Source organism: Puma concolor, chromosome B3, assembly GCF_028749965.1.
Source record: "Puma concolor isolate L17-30 chromosome B3, mPumCon1.1.hap2, whole genome shotgun sequence".
Classification (NCBI taxonomy): domain Eukaryota; kingdom Metazoa; phylum Chordata; class Mammalia; order Carnivora; family Felidae; genus Puma; species Puma concolor.
This window is the reverse complement of record NC_141672.1, coordinates 104,939,537-104,958,233: the sequence shown is the minus strand read 5'-3', so window position 1 is coordinate 104,958,233 and position 18,697 is coordinate 104,939,537. Positions and strand designations below refer to the sequence as shown.

General features: G+C 41.6%; 1 protein-coding gene across 4 annotated transcripts in view; it reads left to right on the top strand.

Moving 5' to 3' along the window:
• The window catches only part of RORA (RAR related orphan receptor A), a 722,772-nt gene that overhangs the window by 606,731 nt on the left and 97,344 nt on the right, over positions 1-18,697 (top strand). The window contains exon 1 of one of the 4 annotated variants that reach the window (XM_086710841.1): positions 9,265-9,283. The exons of 2 other annotated variants lie outside the window; for them this stretch is intronic. In XM_086710841.1, coding sequence (XP_086566967.1) covers positions 9,280-9,283 — 4 coding nt within the window. In that variant the 5' untranslated portion in view covers positions 9,265-9,279. Of the gene's footprint in view, positions 1-9,264; positions 9,284-10,848; positions 11,033-18,697 lie in introns of those variants that run through there. One more of the 4 variants, XM_086710840.1, reaches the window with a different exon arrangement.

Genomic DNA, 18,697 nt, shown 5'->3' with positions numbered 1-18,697 from the left:
TACTGCTGAAGTGTCGGCTAGTGTCCTCAACTACAAGAATGCTGTGATGTGCCTTACAAAGAAAACATGTTGGATAAGCTTTATTCACTGATGTATAAGCATTATTCAATGTTGGTGAAGCAACAGTATTTATCAAATAAGGTGTCTTTACAAACACAAAGAAAACAAGGTTATATATTGATGAGTTGGCAAAAATGTTATGAGCACAGGCTCAAGAAACCTAACTTTATATTTCCCCTAGGGACAGTGATTCAGTATTTGCTACTTCAGTGGTCCTAGTGACTTTATAGAACCTCAGTGCATTGAATGACAAGAACTGATAATAGATAAATATCTAACACCACCAAGTGCTGGTGAGGGTTTGAGGCAACTAGAACTCTCAGACATTGCTAATAGGAATGCAAGCTGGCACAGCTACTCTGGAAAACCATTGGGCATTTCTTATAGTTAAACTTCTATATTCCATACCCTCTAACGGTTCTATTTCTAGATAGCTACCCATGTAAAATAAAAACTTATGTTTGTACAAAAACCTGTACATGAAGGTTAGCAAATTTATTTGTGAATGGTAAAAAATGGAAATAACCTAAGTGCCCTTCAGTTAGGGAATGAATAAACTGTGGGATGAAATATTACTGAACAATAGAAAGTAACAAATTATTGGCAAGGGTGCCTGGGTAGCTCAGGCAGTTAAGTGTTCGACTATGGCTCAGGTCATGATCTGGTGGTTTTGTGGGTTCAAGCCCCATGTTGGGCTCTGTGTACTGACTGCATAGAGCCTGCTTGGGACTCTCTCTCTCTCTCTCTCTCTCTCTCTCTCTCTTTCTCTTTCTCTCTCTCTCTTTCTCTTTGCCCCTTCTCTTTTTGCTTTTTCTCTGTCTCAAAATAAAAAAATAATTTAAAAAATTAAAAAAAAATAAAGTAACAAATTATTGATATGCTCAACAACATGGGATGTATCTGAAATGCATCATGCCATGTAGAAGAAACCAGAGTCAAAAAACCACATATTATTCCATTTAAGTGATATTATTTATAGGCAAAAATATAGGGATAGAAAACAGCTATGTGGTTGCAGGGTTTGGGGAAGGGGAATACTCTGGCTACAGAGGGGCACCGGAGAATTTAGGAAGAAAGGAGACGGAACTGTCCCATATATTGATATGGTTGGTGGTAATTCAATTACATACCTTTGTCAAAACTCAAAGAATTATACACTAAAAAGGGTGAGTTTCACTATATGTAAATTATACTTTACTAAGAGACGCAAAAACTGAGATTTACGTGATGAATCAAAATACAGTTCTTCTAGTTTGCCACGAACAACATCAGAAAATATCATTTGGTGCAGCATAGGAAAGGTAGTCAATAACATGGTAATAATGTTGTTGAGTGGCAGATGGTGGTGACGCTTATCATGGTGAGCACTGAGTAATGCAGAGAATTTTTGAATCAGAATGTTGTACACCCGAAACTAATATAGTACTATCTGTTAATTATATTTACATATGGGGAAAAAAGGAAAGAAAATGCCATTACAACAGGGTACTCCATGGGCTTCACTCTACTTCCAGTTGATAAAACTAGTGTAAAATAAATACCATGTAAATAATGTTATTCTATAAATTGAGCAGTGGAGGCTATGAACATACAAAACCTGTTTTCTTTTCTCTTGTTTTGTAATGCTTGAATTTAACCTGGCCCTTACTGGTTACAGGAAACAGCCTCTTACTGATTTTTTGACAAATGCTAAAATCTGCAATCTATACTATAGTTCTAATATATACATTATTCATAATAGAACAGAACTTGTGTTTGATTGAATTACCCAGTTAGATGGCATTTTGACTTTAGGATTAAAGAGGAGAAAACAAGACAATAGAAAAAATATGATAATATCACTTATCTTGCTTCTCTGTGATTACTTAATGATTGGCAACTGTCACACATGGACGGTTTAACTGCTCACATCCTTGGAAGCAGGGAGACCTACCACCTGACCTTGAGTGTCTTCCAGTTCTAGTATTTCTTTTTATTCTTGCTTGTTCATAACGGCTTTGCCACATTCCCTCTGTTATATTTCAGGGAGCAAAGATGTAAATCAAGTCACCATTACATTTTAGTTTATGAAAGTGACTTTCACCATAAGATATGTACCTTGCCTTTGGAATAGTGGGCAAGTTGGGGTTTCTGTGGCTATTAGTATACTTAAGCCTTTACAATAAATTCAGTAATACATATCAGTAGTTTCTCAATAATGTGTTCCATCACTCACACAAACAAGTCACTCTTTCTTACTTGTATTATGACATTTTCAAAATTAATTTTATCTATATTTTAATTAAGACGTGTTGTCAAAACGTCTAAAGGCCATACATGGACTATGTCTCTGTATAAATAACAAAGTCGTGCATGACTATAGTCCATAAATATGGACAACAATTTATTCAAAGTGAGTTGAAAATTAAGTGATTGTGCTAAATATTTTACACTATCAAAGCCATTTGTTAGGTGATCAAATAGGTGAAGGAAATGCTATACTAGGTGATATGTTGCAAAAACTATGAAAAGAGCATCAATTATATTCTTTGGAAAAGCAAAACCCGTAAATATCCCTATCTTGTGCTTTTTCTGTAGAACAGCGTGAACTACAAATTTTTTTTTACGTTTTTAACAGATTTGTTCTTCTGTTTGAAGTCTTTTTAGGAGTGCAGCCTTGGCCTTTGTAGCTTTTAGTTTCCTTGCGGCCCTATTGAACATTCCATTACCAAAATTTAGAGTTGTTTAATCATCCTAAAATAAGAAAGAATTCCCCTTAAGAGTTAACTTTGTAGCAAGTGTTTCTTAAATGTACAAATGGCAACATCGTTTTCAAACAGGATAATTACAACTGTGTACAATATGCTTCTTCATTAGTAAGTAATTAAATAATTTACTAAATTGTGCAATAATTCATAATGACACATGGTAGTCTACTCAATTATAGAAGCTAGTGATAAAAGAATTTCTTGCACACATGACTAAAATTTATTAGAGTAGTAATTCTTGATTCCTGAAAAAGTCAACTTGCCATTTTCAAAATACTGAGTAATGCTCGATTTAAGGCAAAAATTTTTTTTAATTTTGAGAGTCTGTAGCATGATGGTTAAGAGTACAGACCTTAGAATCAGTTTACAAAGGTTGTTCTTATGGTCCCACCATGTTTTAGCCTTCTCTTCCTGGCAAGTTACTTAATGTCTCTGTGCCCCAGTTTCTTTGTCGGTAAAAAGAGAGCTCAGGCTGAATTAAATGTTAAAAAGAGCATAACATAAGTGCCTGCCACAGAGTAAGTCCCAAGGAATTGCTCACCAATGGGAGAGGTAAAAGAAGCAATAGGAACAGTGTTGTATAATTATTGGAAAGCCCTTTTGATTTTGGAGAGTTATCTTTGGGGATATAAGGTTTAACCAGATACTCAAAATCTAATGTGAATTTTGGAGTCTTCTGAATAGAACGCCTAACTTCATCTACCTCCCTCCATCTTACAAAATGAAAAAGAAGAGTGCTAATTTTTTTTAACGTGAATCTCACATAGTTAGAAGAATTTAATTTTTTTTTTCATTAAAACAGAAGAACATACCCAACCTATTATTGTTTCAGTACTCGAAGCATACTTCCTCAGTGCAGGACTGGACAAAAATAATAGCTGTACTTCTGAGAGCAGAGAAGACTTCTGATCAAATGCCGTCAGCCAAACGAATCCCATCCTATAAGCTGCAGCTTAAATGTGATCATCAGAACCACTATTGACATGTGGCACAACTGTCTGAAATGTCAATAGTTATAAAATGAGTATTTCATAATGCAGAATAATTGATTACTCTGCTTGACTGAACAGAAACATATTTTCTCTGCGAAAGCAAAATAATGCCAGCATTTGCTCCTGGAACGCTCCTAGCTGCGAGACTCGGATTTCCCAATGAAGCCCACCTACTCTGCCGCCCTTGATCATGCATGACAAAAATAGAGAGAACCATCTGTAACTGCTTATCTTTTCTCCATTATTTGAAAATATATTTTTAAGAGACTTCTTAAAAAATAAAATATGGCCCATATACAAAGCCTCTATATTAATAGAACTGTCGCAGATAATTTTCAGAACTTAAATGGATGAGATACAGAATCAAATAACATTCAATTTATCTTGTTCATCCTAAAATGCCCCGCATAGCTTTTCACTCTGATGAAATAACACCCATTTCCAGTTTTATTCTCCCTCTGTGTGCTGTGATGTGGAACTCTTTTGCTCTATGTGTTTTATTAAGTGTAATTTAACTTTATGACTATCAAACCAACTATTAATCCTTACAATAAGCCTATGAAATGGGTGAGCTGCAAAGAGATTTATTTTCTAAAGCGCAATTCTCTTCTTCTGCCCTCAATTATTTTTTTCAAAACTCATCCTCTGAATGTATATAGTTTGCAAAGGTCTCTGCTAGGCACTGTGAGGAAAAGCAGAAGAAATAGTAACAACCTACATTTTGAGCTTTTTCTCTGCCTGCTTCTTGTCCATATGTACTTTATGTTGCTATGAGCCTTCACTACGAGTTTCTTAAGAAATGCGTTTTCTGTCTCTGTACTTTCATCTGTGTCCTGCCCTCCTGTTAAGATGTCCTTTATTCCTTTCTCTATTCATTAGATTCTATTTGCCTTTCTTTTTTTTTTTTTATTTTAAAAAAAAATTTTTTTTTCAACATTTATTTATTTTTGGGACAGAGAGAGACAGAGCATGAACAGGGGAGGGGCAGAGAGAGAGGGAGACACAGAATCGGAAACAGGCTCCAGGCTCTGAGCCATCAGCCCAGAGCCTGACGCGGGGCTCGAACTCACGGACCGCGAGATCGTGACCTGGCCGAAGTCGGACGCTTAACCGACTGCGCCACCCAGGCGCCCCTCTATTTGCCTTTCAAGGTAGAGTTCAAGTGGCACGTCCTCCATGAAGTCCTTCTCATAAAATTTAACTTAAATTTTTTTTTTTTAAGTTTATTTATTTTGAGAGAGGGAGAGAGTGGGCAGGGGAGAGGCAGAGAGAGAGGAAGCGAGAGAACATCTCAGGCAGGCTTCGTGCTATTGGCACTGATCCTGATGAGGGGCTCAAACCCTCAAGCCATGAGATCATGACCTGAGCTGAAAGCAAGAGTCGGATGCTTAACTGACTGAACCACACAGGTGCCCTGTCATAAAACTTAGGATTAATCCTGCACAAAGTAGCCCCTCTTACTCGTGGTTTACATAGCACCTTATTCTGTCCTACATTCTAAGTACTGCATGCGTTTATCTGCTAGATGGCAAGCTCCTTGAGGGAAGACCTGACATTTTACTCTTTTTGCTTCCCTCTCCGTGTCCTGACACACATTCTTTAAATTGTAATGCACAGAGGTTTACATTGTCCATCAGATGGGAGCTTCCACTCTGATGGCTAAGACATAAGAAAGCGAGACCATAAGGCTCCTGAGACCAAGGAGTAATTTAATTTGTATTCATCTTCGTATTCTTAATATATAGCAGGCACTTAATAAATGCTTGTTCTATACACCTACACATACACACACACACACACACACACACACACGTTTTCAGAGTTGTAAAGAGCTTAGCAAAAGTGCATTCTAATGGCCATTTTAACACATCTTTATTAAGGTCAATAATTTATGCCATGCACAGGCTCTGTGTGTACAACAATGTAGGGACTGGTGGTGGTGGTGGTGAGGGTATTCCCACTCGTAAGCCCTGCTACGTGGTAGTCACTCTATCCTTTCTTCAAATTGTTTAATCCTCCCAGTGGCCCTAACAGCCTTATTTCACATATGAGGAAACAAAAGTTTGCTCAAATCACTCAGCTAGTGAGTGGGATAAAGGTTGGTTTGGGGCCCAGGTTTGTCTAATGCTGGAGTTCATTCTACCATACCATGGAGTTCAGTGACACAAAGAAGCCTCCTTGGAGAGGGAAGTTGATGTGGTGCAGCAGGGAGAAAGGGATGGTGTTCCTGAGAAGTGGATAGGACGTGATCCTGAAAGTCGCTCTGGAATGTTTGAGTTGTAGGAGCCCTTCAAGGTCCGTTCCCATTCCTTCATTCTACAGGTGAGAGGCCTGAGGTCCTGGCAGGTGACATGACGTGCCCAAGGTGGCATTGACAGCTAGTTGAGTGTGAAACTTGAACCCAGGCTCCGGGTTTTGAGTTTGCTTCTCTTTTTCATATTCCTTTAACTAAAAAATCATTTCATGGCCTGTTCCCCTTCCAGCTGCAGGAGTGGGGTGAGAACACCCCCTGGGAACACAAGGCAAGAAGGTCTCTCTGGCCTCTGATGCGCACCTCCTTCCTTGCTCCCTTGGCAGGTGTGAGTGTGTGTGTATAGTGAGCCACCTGCTACCTGCCTTTTCTGGGGAGGTTACTCATGTCTGTGCGCCTGTGAACTTCACCCTTTCCCTCATTGTGATGGTTACAAAACACCTGCCAGTTCTTGAATTTCCCAATAGATGTATGAGATATGGGGTTCCAGAAATCTCAGAATCCCTTCACCATTGTCTCAATCCAGCCAAATCTTTCACCTCCAACATCCCATTACGCTAATAGCCACACTAATGATTCGCAGCTGTCTGTCAACTGTGAGGTTCAAAGTGCTGTGCAAACATCTTTTCAATGGGCAACCAGACACTGCCTTTCTTTAGGGTTGCTCAGATGACTTGGGGAGTGGACTTCTCTACAGTTTTCCAAGCCAAAGTCAAATGAGGAGTGAGCTTGTTCTTGTCTGAGTCTCCAGGACGCCAGGCACATAATACACATTCAGTAAATGTGCTTGTTAATGTGACATATGTATGTGTGTGTGAGTGTGTAAAACTGACGATATCTCTTGCCACCAAAATCCAGTTTATTTCACCATATTTCATGGACTATATAGATATATATATATACATGCATGTATGTTTACATCTACAACTATATTTGTTACAGATGTAACTACATTGTTTAACGTCATGAATGGCAAGCAATCTATATTAATCTGTTCATCCCCTCCCCTTACACTCATAAATAGGTGGGAGGGCCTCTCTGATACCCTTGGTTTCCAGGTCTCACCAATATTATTCCATTTGTAAACGTTCCTTTATGAGACACTGACTTTCCAGACTCAAAATTAAGCACATTTGTGATATGTTATAGGTAAGTCTGTGCCTCCTCTGTAGCTTTCCAAGTAGTCTTTATATAGAATTCTCTGGGTCGGAATCCATTTGGTCTGCAGGAGACCTATGGCTCTATGTCGGTCAGAATGGCCCAAGTCCTGCAGATCACAGTCTAGTGGTGGCTAAGAATTCAGTTGAATCAAGCTGCCTAGGACCACATTAACCTTTCACTGATCCCTTTCTTGTTCAGCTAGAAAGAAATTAATTGAATTAGCAAGCTGCCACACACCACAGAGGGAGAATCAGGCCTGGGTGAGACACAGAGCCAAAACGCTCTCTCACATGCAGCAGCAAACTTTGAAATCATCTTGGTACTAGGAGCTACTTGCCCAGTCATGATAAATCTGTTGATCCATTGGTTTGCCACCCTCTGCAGTAGCAGCTCTGTGGTGCGGTTCAGGTTGGTCTACCAAACCCCATTTGATGGGAAACCAAATGTACCCTCATAAAGTATCATTTCTTTATTTAATCTCTGAAAGCGGGAAGATCGGCACCAACTTACCGATCACACTCCTCTCTAGATACCCTGAAGAAATAGAGCAGGCTTTCCTCTTAGGCATTTGGGAACAAGCTGGCATCAGAGGTGTCTCTCCACTTTCTTTGCTAAGTGACAGATCAAATGTGAAAACCAATATATAGGGACACAATATGGGGCGGTGACCATCTCTAGAGGACTCTGAGTTGAATTACATGATAAATATGTGGTGTGCCTTCCTTTTCCAAGATTAGCCAACAGGAACATCTGAATCAAAAAGTAATGTATAACTTAATTCTGTTCATGGTGAAGAACTCCCACCCTGTTTAATTATCTTCATGTAAGCAATATTCCTTTTCTATTTTCTTTTCTGAACACTCGGTAAAAAATTTTTAAACATAAAAAAAAATAAAACTTTAAATGGAAAGACTTTATTGCTTAACACTATTTCCCCCATAGTATTCTAAGCATTTGTTTACTATAATCCAAATACCTATTTCTACATGTTAATATATAGATGGTAAAACTTGAACTGAAATGTGCATCGTTTATGGCTCAAATTTGGTAGTATGGAAGGGGAACATGGATCCTTTCATTCCTGACTGATTTATTTGGTTGAGGATTTAGAATTCCATAGAAAAATTATATTTCAAGAGTTTTGTGTGTGTGTGTGTTTTTTAATAGCCTCTCATTTTTACTTTCAAAGTTTCATGAGAGCTTTGTGTTAATATAAAGAACAATATTATACCCTGGGTTAACAGCTGATGACATTTAATAGAGGCATTTATTACAAATAGCATCTAGCCACACAGGAAGGTTAAGACTTAATATCTGAAATTCTGTTGCTCATTAGTTGTAGGATGAGAATGAAATACATTTCCAAAGGCTAAGGTCAGTATTACATTATCCTGGAAATGTCTTTGTTGAATATATGTGTAAATATTTCAAATAAGCATTATGAGATTATATTTCTATTGGGGACATATCTATAGAATGAGTGATTCTACTACTTGTAATTGCAGGAGCACACGTCAGGTTACATGTCATTCCCGATTACCGATTTCATTTGAAATGGTCTGGAAATAAATACCGATTACTAGTAATGTAAGACTATTTACCTTGGAGTCAGATGTCTGACAGGCAGGCTAGAGCTAATGGATTTGGTTATTTTCAAAGCATTGTTTTCTAGAGCAGGATACTGTTTTTTAAAGGAACCCTGCAAATTTTCCAAGTTGTGTTTCTGTATTCATTTGCAATGAGTATGAAGAGCATACCCATGAACATGCAGTCCCTGATGACTTTCCATCCTTCAACAGTACAAAGGAAAGAAAATTGTGCTGGGGACCTACCTACTGGATAGCTTGGCTTTACTCTTCCCTGTTAGAGTTGTTAGGCCAAGGGAAATCAAGAACCAAATATGAAGGATGGCGTCAATGTAACCGAGGGGCGTTGCCTCACTAGGAGATGCACTTGCATCATGGGAATGTGGTGTGATTTAATTTCATAACTGTAAACATCACAGTGGATATGGTTGATTCATTTGAAATTCTGGTCCACTTCGCTATGGCTGGAAAGCTGAATTAACATGGGTAGGTCTTGGCTTCACACTTTCATAATTTCTGATTTTTGTGGTTTTATTTGAAAAAAAGAAATCTAAAGGAAAAACTGCTAGGATGGCATTGGCTGAAATCAAACTTGTATTAAGGTATGGTTTGATTTAAGGTGTGATGAATTTTACTGACCTTCTAAATCAGGACTGTGTAAATTTTGCCTGGAAAAGGAGGGTTGGGAGGGTGGGGAGTACATGAATCCTAAGTTTTCTAGAGGGCTGATTGCATGTGTTTTAAGTTATAGCCCAACTCAGGGGCAAGGACAACTCAGTTATATGGGAAAAGAATGCTAGCTAGGACTCTCCTTATTTAATCACCATGAAGGCATCCACTAAAAACTGTCTGATCTTTTAAGTTGTAAATGGAAATACAGACCATCGGGAAAGAAAGCAGAATTGAAGTTGTGTGAAGGAACAGTAGCAGGTATGCAGACTGGGCTTTTGAATTGTTCTTCCTATTATGCTCAATGTTATGGACACAGTTGGCAAATTTTTAAATAATGCGAACTCTGGGTACGAAGCATCTGAAATTCATCCTAAGAAGATCCATCTGACAATACTGTCGAGAGTTAAGTTTCCATATGGCCAGTAAAAAGGATTAAGCTTCAAAGTTCAGAGGGAATTCACTCTTAGTTGCAAGTTAAAATTCACAGAGTTGACCTTTAGAGGTATTTTTGTTTTCCTGCCCAGAGTGCCATAATGTATCATTTTTAGGATGTGACCACTAGAGCCTTTTCCACCTGTAAATGGGTTCTCTGGAGAGAATGCTGGATATGGAAGAGCCTGGGAATTCAGTGGCTCAAATTGGCTGGCGATTGGATTATCATTTAGGTGATTCACGTAAGAGTTTTCTGCTCTCCTTCCAGGTAACATTGTTCCTGGGGAATGGGGGAGGTGTAAACAGGGACCTTTGGTGTTGGTGTGATGGGAGATTACCAACCTCTTGGTGGGCGGGGTTCCCCCCCCCCCCCCCCCCCCCCGCTCTGGCCGAGCCTCTCCGGAAAGACTTAGGAGGCACTTACTCCACTCCCCGGAAAGGTCCGGGTGACAGCGTTCTCCACGGCCCCGTCTGGGGGACCTACCTTCTGAACAGAGCTGGGGCGCTCTGGGAAATGAGGGTGACTACAGCCTCCCCCCTTCAGGCCAAACCCCGCTTTTTCTCCGGCCAACTGGAGCATTTAACGCCCCGCGGGCTCGGGCGAGGAAGCAGAGTGGCGTGGGGTTGCGTGCCCCTTGACCCACGGGGTGGGGACAGAGAGTGGTCAGACGCGCGTTCCGCGGGGCGCTGCGTGCAGAGAGCACCCAGGCGACCACAGGTGTTCGGAGAGGCAAAGAGAAGGCTGGGGGCCTGGGCGCGGGCCGGGGGCGCGGCAGGGCAGCGCGGGCCCGGGGTGTGCCAGCCGAGCCGCCGCAGCTCACCTGCCCGCGGGGGCGGGGCGGGGCGCGGCGCTGGGGCGCGCCTGCCTCCAGCCTCCCGCCTCCCGCCCGGGGAGGAAGCGGAGGGGCGCGGTGTAAACAGAGCGGCGGCCGTGATGTCAGCCGGTCACATGGAGCCTCTTATGGCTCGGGATGGCTCTCGGCGGGCGGGCAGCTGCGGCAGCTGCTGCTGTGGCTCGGGCGGCGGCGGCGCGGCGGCGGCAGAGGGGGCTCCGGGGTCGGACCATCGGCTCTCCCTGCGCTCTCCGCACCGCGGCTTAAATGATGTATTTTGTGATCGCAGCGATGAAAGGTGAGCCGGGAGCCCCGCCGGGGCCGGGTGGGCTGGCTGCTCCGGGGGGCGGGGAGGAGGGCGCGCAGGGGGAGGGGTGGGCGCGCCTGCCCGAGCGCACGTACTGCCCCGGGCTGGGCGCCGGAGCCCCGCCAGGGCCTTCTGGGCCACAGCAGCGGCGCCACCTGAGCCCGGCCGCGGGATCAGCCTGCCTCCTGTAGGGGGCAAAGGCGCACGGGCTGGACCCCCCTCTTCCGCCCCCTCTGACTCCTGTCAGCCGCCCAGGTCCGCCTGGCACCCGGCGGGGCTCTCGGAAGAAAGTTTGCTGGGAGTCGCGGCGCTTCTGGAAGGGAGGGTAGGATCTGGGGAGCTCGGAGGAAGCCGGGGACGCCCGCTGTCGGTCCCCAGGGCCCGCACCCCAGACAGCTCCGGCCTACGTAGGGAAGGCGCTGCGGCCGGGCCGGGCCGTGCGCGCGCGCGGGGACGCGATGTCATCCCTGGGGACTGGTCAGCGCCCCAGGCCTTGCGCCCTCCCCCCGTGGCGGCCCGAAGGCCCCGAGCGGCCGCGGGCCGGGAAAGTGCGGCCGTTTTCACTCTGCGTCCCGGCGCGGCTACTTACGAAAGCGCCCGGGCCCGAGTGAGACGGGCTTCTCGAGCGTGCCAAGACTCTCCCGGCTGCCGCCCGCAGCCGCAGCGCACCCCCACTGGATATTTTGCGTTGTGGAATGGACGTGGGGAGGCAACCCTGCCCACAGGAGTCGCGGGCAGCGGTGGAAGTTAGACCGCGGTGAGGGCCGACCCGCGCGTGTTGGTCGCGGTCAAGTCTCCCCGTCCGGCCTTCCGCCCAGATCAGGATTCCTTAGCAGGCTGGTGGGGGATGGCAGGGGGGACTAGTTGAAGAGAGGATCGATTCGAGGTGTTCCCAGGTGAGGAGGAGAGAAACCGAGGCAAGTTAGGGAAGTTTCTAATGAGAAAGCCAAAGTTTGGAGGTGTGCAGGAAGTCGCCTGTGTGGCCCGGAGGAACCGAGCCACGCTGTTAGGACTCTTGCAAACAGCCCTGGAGAAACTCAGCCAGCAGCACGCTGCCCGCTTGTGCGCCAGCAGGTTCCTCCGGGAGATAATCTGCCCGAGCGGCTTCGCGGACCCGGCCTCTGCGAGTGGGGATTTAGAACCCCATCTGCTTGCGGCGCACAAGGGAGCCCCTAATGCGCCGCGTTTTTGCAGACCCGGACCGTCCTGCGGGTTCTGCCCATCCGTGCGGGCGCCCGGAGCTCCTTAAACGTTCAGTGGGTTGAGGTTTTGTTGCAGTCCAGGATGAAGGACACTAGTTCGGTGTCTGTGCTGCGTTTACTTTCGGATCACCGAGCTTTGCCTTTCTCCACTAGAGATTGGGTGGCATCTCTTTCATTAATTATTAACAGGCCGAAACGTGCTGGACACTAAGATGAGCTGCTTGAGATGAAATCTTTCTATACGACGTACCCACAGCAAATTTTCTGTCTTTCCCTTGTGGCTTTCGGAAAACGGGATTTAATCATTTTTGGAATATGCAACGGGTAAACGAGGGAAAACCTCCTTGTGTTACACGTTCTTAAGCATCTTAAAATCATCTTGTAAAGAAAAAATGTCAAGTTTTTCTCTATGCCCCTCCCCCTCAAAAAAACTTTTATGCTATTCCCTTAGTTTTATTAATCCTCTAAGAATAAAACGACCCAAATAGCTTTTGTAGTTAAGATATTTTCTTCCTTTTTTTTTTTTTCTTTAAGCTATAAAATAGATTTTGTTGCTTGGAAGATGTCAATGCCAGTCTTTATCCATTTTATGTAGTATAATTTGTGTTGATTGAGGGAAGGGTGAAAAGCTAAGACTGTTTCCCCTAATGAACAGTAACTACCAAACAATTAGTAAGGAAAGTATGTTTTAATATTTTAATTTAATGTGATGCTCTCAGTACATACAATTTTGCTTTTGTAGCTCTAGTACAAAGTCGAGTACTATCCCTTGCTAATATAATCATGAGAATCACACAGCCATCATCCCCCAAAAGCTCTAGCCCACACATTTGTCTTGGAGTGACCTCTGGCTGCCATTAGATAATAGATTCATAGTAATGTGCTTTGAGAAAAGTAGCTCAGTACTGGCGATGCAGTTTTCCTATAAGCGTGAGAGAGAGAGAGAGAGAGAAATAGAATGCATCTGGACAATTAGAATATTTCATTTCCAATATCATAACATCCTGTGTTTTAATGGGATTATCTTGCTTTGGTGCAAATTTAAACTGACGAAGTAGTTTGTGGGAAAATGAGGAATGCTGTAAATGTTTCCATATCAGATTTAAGGGGAAAAAAACTGGCCCAGAATCATATTAAATACTTCCCTACTGCCTCTCATTTTTAATAGTTAAATTGGTTCCATATGTAAGAGAGTTTGTATAATTAGATTTTTCATGCAAAACAGAAATACTGTTTACAATATAGCTTTTTGGTACGTGTATGCATGTGGACGAGGGGAGGAGAAAACAAGCGACCATAAAAGAAAAACATTCTCTTTGTTGGCTGATTACTTGTGTTTTTTAAACATCATTAAGTCAGGCCCTTTGAACTCACCAAGGAAGAAAATCCTTGCCTCTGTGTTAGTTGTCAAGTAAGTTTAAGCTTAAAGTGGTTTCATGCTTAGAAGTAATACATCTTCATTTGAGCCATTCTCGTCTCATCCTTCAGTTTTGTTTTTGTTTAATTAACAACAAAATTCCAGTACCCTTTGGGTTGCTTCTCGGGCAAACAGAGAGAGCCAGAGATAACATTTGTAATCAGGGGAGCACTAGTTCTGCTCATCAGAAAAGTGCATTGGCCAAATGTCCGGCGGCAGCCGAGCGCTGAAAGGAAATGCAAGGACTTCATCAGTTTCCGTAGATTATATACCCCTTAGCTTCTTGAGGGCTCAGCCTGTGCTCATGTAAATGGAATTAGAGTGAAGGGAGAGGCTTAAAGGGAATTTCTGTCCCATAATAGATTCTTCCCCCAGCACAATTCATGTGCAAAATGCAAACTTCACCTTACTGCTTTGAAAATACTTTAGGTGTTGGTGATGAGTAGTATTTCCAACTCCAATAAATTTGATTTCATAGTTTTGAAGAATGTGGCCTTTCTTTTTACCAAATGAAATGTGAATTTTATCCCTGGTCTTATTGCAAGCGCCCTATCAATGACACCTTTAGCAGGGATTTTTGTCCCATTTTTGTGACCTTTGATGGGTAGGATTGGGAGAAGGGTGATGGCTAGATCTTGAAAAGAGAAAATGTAAATGGCCGCTCCACGGAGCAGAGTTGATCGGGCAAAGAGGGGTCAGTTCTTTTAAAGACAAAGAGGATCTCTGAATCCATTTGTTCATGGGGGTTGGGAGGGCGGGGGGGGGGGGGGGGCAAAGCTCAGACCCTCTATGAAGTAGAGAATATTTTTAAAGCACCATTTTCTTGAGCAGCCTCTTAATTTTATATCAGTCACTTCACTTGAAATGCAAAGTAACATCATACTCAAGTAAACCACTTTGCTCTCAATTTGAGTTGAGTACCATGTAATTTCTTTAAAGCTGCCCAGTTACAAAATAATTTCTAAATGGAAATAATCTGATAGATACATAGATAGATAAATGAATATGATTTAAATCTTAGAGAGTTTTATAACTAGTAGATAAATTAGTAAATATATAGTAATAGTTGTCACTAGACTCCTTTTTCTCTCACCTTTCCCTTCCACTCAAGTGAATCACAATGAAATGGATGAGATCAGCAAGTAGATAATTGCAAAGCACCTGCACTAGCACCCAGCCGCTTTGTAATTTGCTCATGGGCATTGAAGGAAATAATATTTACAAATGGCCATTTACTGGGAGAAAAAGTTACTAGATACATGGGTAGGTAGATCTGCAGAGGTGGAGTTGGAGTTCAGTTTTCTGAAAATTCTCTTAAATTATTTTAGTCATCAATAAAACCCATCGTATGGAACAAATCTAAGAATACTTTGTCATAGAAATGTTTTGATGCATTCTGAATATTCCCAATCCTTATTAGTAAGAACTCAAGGTTGCTTTAATCTACATAGTTCATATTTAGTAAGTTTTAGAACCATAGAATCTCAGAATCAGCAGCATAAAATCATGCTTTATGTTTCTCTACTTAAAAAAAAATAACTTGGAAAGATCCACCAGTGACAACACAGGTATGAATTAACATTTAATATTATCTCCAAGACTATATACTGACTCTCTGAGGAATGATTTGCAAGTTTCCTCTCCCTACTTATAGATCCTCCACTGAGGATACCTCCCTTCCACCCCAACCTTTGAGTCATGGCCTTAGAGATTCTTGGAGCTTTCTGTATTTGTTGGTATTGTGTGTGACGTGATGCATGCTTTTGCAGTTAAATTGTCAGAGTGTTATGTCCAAAGAGGTCTAAATAGATAGTAGCATATGATTAGCCCATGCGCAAAATGCAGGAAGGCAGTTGTAAACGTTTGTTATCTGGATTTTCTTTTCAAAGTGACATTTGTTGGGGTGCCTGGCTGGCTTAGTCGGTAGAGCATGAGACTCTTGATTTTAGGGTTGTGAGTTCAAGCCCCATGTTGGGTGCTGAGCCTCTTTAAAAAATAAAAACAATAATAAAAATAAAGTGACATTTGTCAGCCCTCATCATATTATAAGGCGGTAATGTGATAATTTAAAAATCTTTGCTCCCATTAGTATAAAAAGTCATGTTACAACCTATTCCATACGTTTGCCGGTGATTTCGCTTTTTGACTTTTATTGCCTCTGAAGTTTACTAGGCATTTCATAAATAAATAGATGGATGATGTTAACCTGTATTTGTTTTGTGCTTTATGTTTTACAAACATTCTTCTGTCACTTAATCCTCCATGGAAAGTCACTGATACTCATGGTGTTTGGTTGAAAAAATGAAGCTCATAGAGGTTATGTGCTGTGCCCGAGCACTTCCGGCGGATAAATGGTAAAGCAAGGGCTAGAGCCCTAATTTCTACTGTTTTCATGCTGCCTCCCCTGGAGGAAGCTGTAAAAATGTCCTGGATATAACTTTGTCTCTAGTTAGTGAAAATTATAACTCTGGCATTTATAAGAGGAAAAAAATAGATTCAATTATGTAATGCTTTGCTGAGCCTAATATCTTTAAATTACTATTTAATAAAATCAATTTGGTACAAATGGGGTTATTCTTATTTGCTCATCATTAGCTCTCTTCATCCATGATTTTCATTAAGTCTACTTGTTGTAAGAGGATCTGGGTGAAATGTAAGCATTACCTTTGTAAAGAATACAGAATACTATGAAACGCAGCTAACCTATCTCCATTATGAGAGAATCGAGCTAGAGATTTACCTGTATGTGTTCCACTTATCTTTAGGCAAAGGGAGCATTTACAAATGCATCTTCTAATTTTAATATGCCTTTATGTAGAAAGCTGATGAATCCTTGGGCTGGTGAGTGTTGTCCTGGTTGTTTCCATAACAGCTGAAGGGCATGATTGTGGACCTAACTCTTGAGAAATCTGTTGTCTTTTAGGAGATCACAGGAGAGTAAAAGTTTCCAAGTGGATAGATCTGCAAAAGCTCATTTCTTACTTGATGGGTGTTTACTTTTCTGGTGACTGGACTGAGATGTGTTTGTCTGAAAGCAAATAAACATTATTTCATAGAGTCTTGAGGGGAGAAGAAACTTTAAAAGTCATTCAGTTACAGGTCCTATTGGCATTTGGTTCTTCTCCACACACAGCATTCCTGCTAAATGGTTGTCTGGTTATGCCCGAACACCTCTTATGACAGGAAACTCCCAATTGTTAGAGGTAGCTTATTCCATCTTGAGTTAGAAAATTCTTCCTATATCAAGCATAAATCTCTCCTTTGTATTTTTAATCCCTTGATTATGACCCTTTCTTTTGGGACTATGGAGAGCACGTTTAACCCGTCTTTCAGGTGAAAGATTGTCAGCTATTTGAAGACTAGAAGTGTGAAACACACACATACACACAGCTCTAACCCTTAATCTTTGCTGTCCCCTGCTCCCCTCATTCACAGTAGGTCTTCCTGCAATCTTAATCAATTTCTTCCTCCAGCATACTTAAATTTGTCTAAAACCTCTTGACATTTTGCTACCAAAAGTGGAACCCGAGTACTAGTTGTGTTATGACTGACTCAGCACTTAACCACATAGTAAAGACTAAAGACTTGTTAATTTTGTTTTAAAATTTTTGAAGATACACAGGCTAGGCTGTAACTTTAGGCCATCGCATGACCGGTTCCTGTGATATTGTTGTAATGTGTGAAAGTAGATTTTTGACCTGTTCAGAAATGCCTTTAGATGAGCTGAAGTTGATTATTAAATATCTAGGAAAACCAAAGATATTCCAAAAATAATTAATGGAACATAGAAGCATTGTGAGGTGTTTTTCTCCAAAGTAGTGTCAGAGCTGAGATAAGGCTGCCCTCTAGTGGTTACCTATTCACGGAAAGCTAAAAGCGTAATGGTGCCATTGAATTTCCCATCAGGCTAGTGGAGAGGGTCAAAGGTTGAAATTATTTTCTCAGTTGCTGTGGGGCATTCTTCATCAGATTCCAAAGTGTAATTCATTGTTTTAAATGGTTATTAGAGATGTATCTGTGGGGGAGATAATGAATTTCACAAGTTTGCTTGGGAGATAATAAAGGGAAGTTTTAAAGCTGAATTAGGAAATTTTGTTTGGCTCCATAGTAAATTTTAAAATGTAAATGAGATTTGGTTTGTGAATAAACAATTATTATGACCTTTATGGTAATCCTTGTAATTTTTTTTTTTTTTTTTTAGTTTCAACCTTAATTCTATTCCTCGACCGTCAAATAAAATTTCAAAAGAGACTGTCATTTTTAAAAAAAAATTTTAATGTTTATTTTTGAGAAAGAGACAGAGTGCAAGTGGGGGGAGGGACGGAGAGAGAGGGAAACACAGAATCTGAAGCAGCTCCAGGCTCTGAGCTGACAGCACACAGCCTCACTCGGGGTTCAAACTCATGAACTGTGAGATCATGACCTAAGCTGAAGTCAGACGCTTAACTGACTGAGCCACCCAAGTGCCCCAAAAGAGATCGTCGTTTTGATCAGCATTCTCCCCTTTTAAATCTAGAGCTTTTTTTTTTCCAAAAAAGATAAACATTTAGAAATAAGCAAACTATTGGAGTTTTTGGCAATAAAACAATTTTAAACATGGATGCAAAACTATTAACCACTTGATTTGTGAAGACTTGTGGTTAGATCACTTGGTTCACATAAGTGTAAGCAGTTTGCCCAAAATATAGAGTATATGTTATGCAGGACTTTTAGAATATTATATAGAGCTTATGCTTTAAAACAATGGGAGTATGGGGCGCCTGGGTGGCGCAGTCGGTTAAGCGTCCGACTTCAGCCAGGTCACGATCTCGCGGTCCGTGAGTTCGAGCCCCGCGTCGGGCTCTGGGCTGATGGCTCAGAGCCTGGAGCCTGTTTCCGATTCTGTGTCTCCCTCTCTCTCTGCCCCTCCCCCGTTCATGCTCTGTCTCTCTCTGTCCCAAAAAATAAATAAATGTTGAAAAAAAAAATTTTTTTAATAAATAAATAAAAATAAATAAATAAAACAATGGAAGTAAAAATATGTCTGTGTAATTTTTT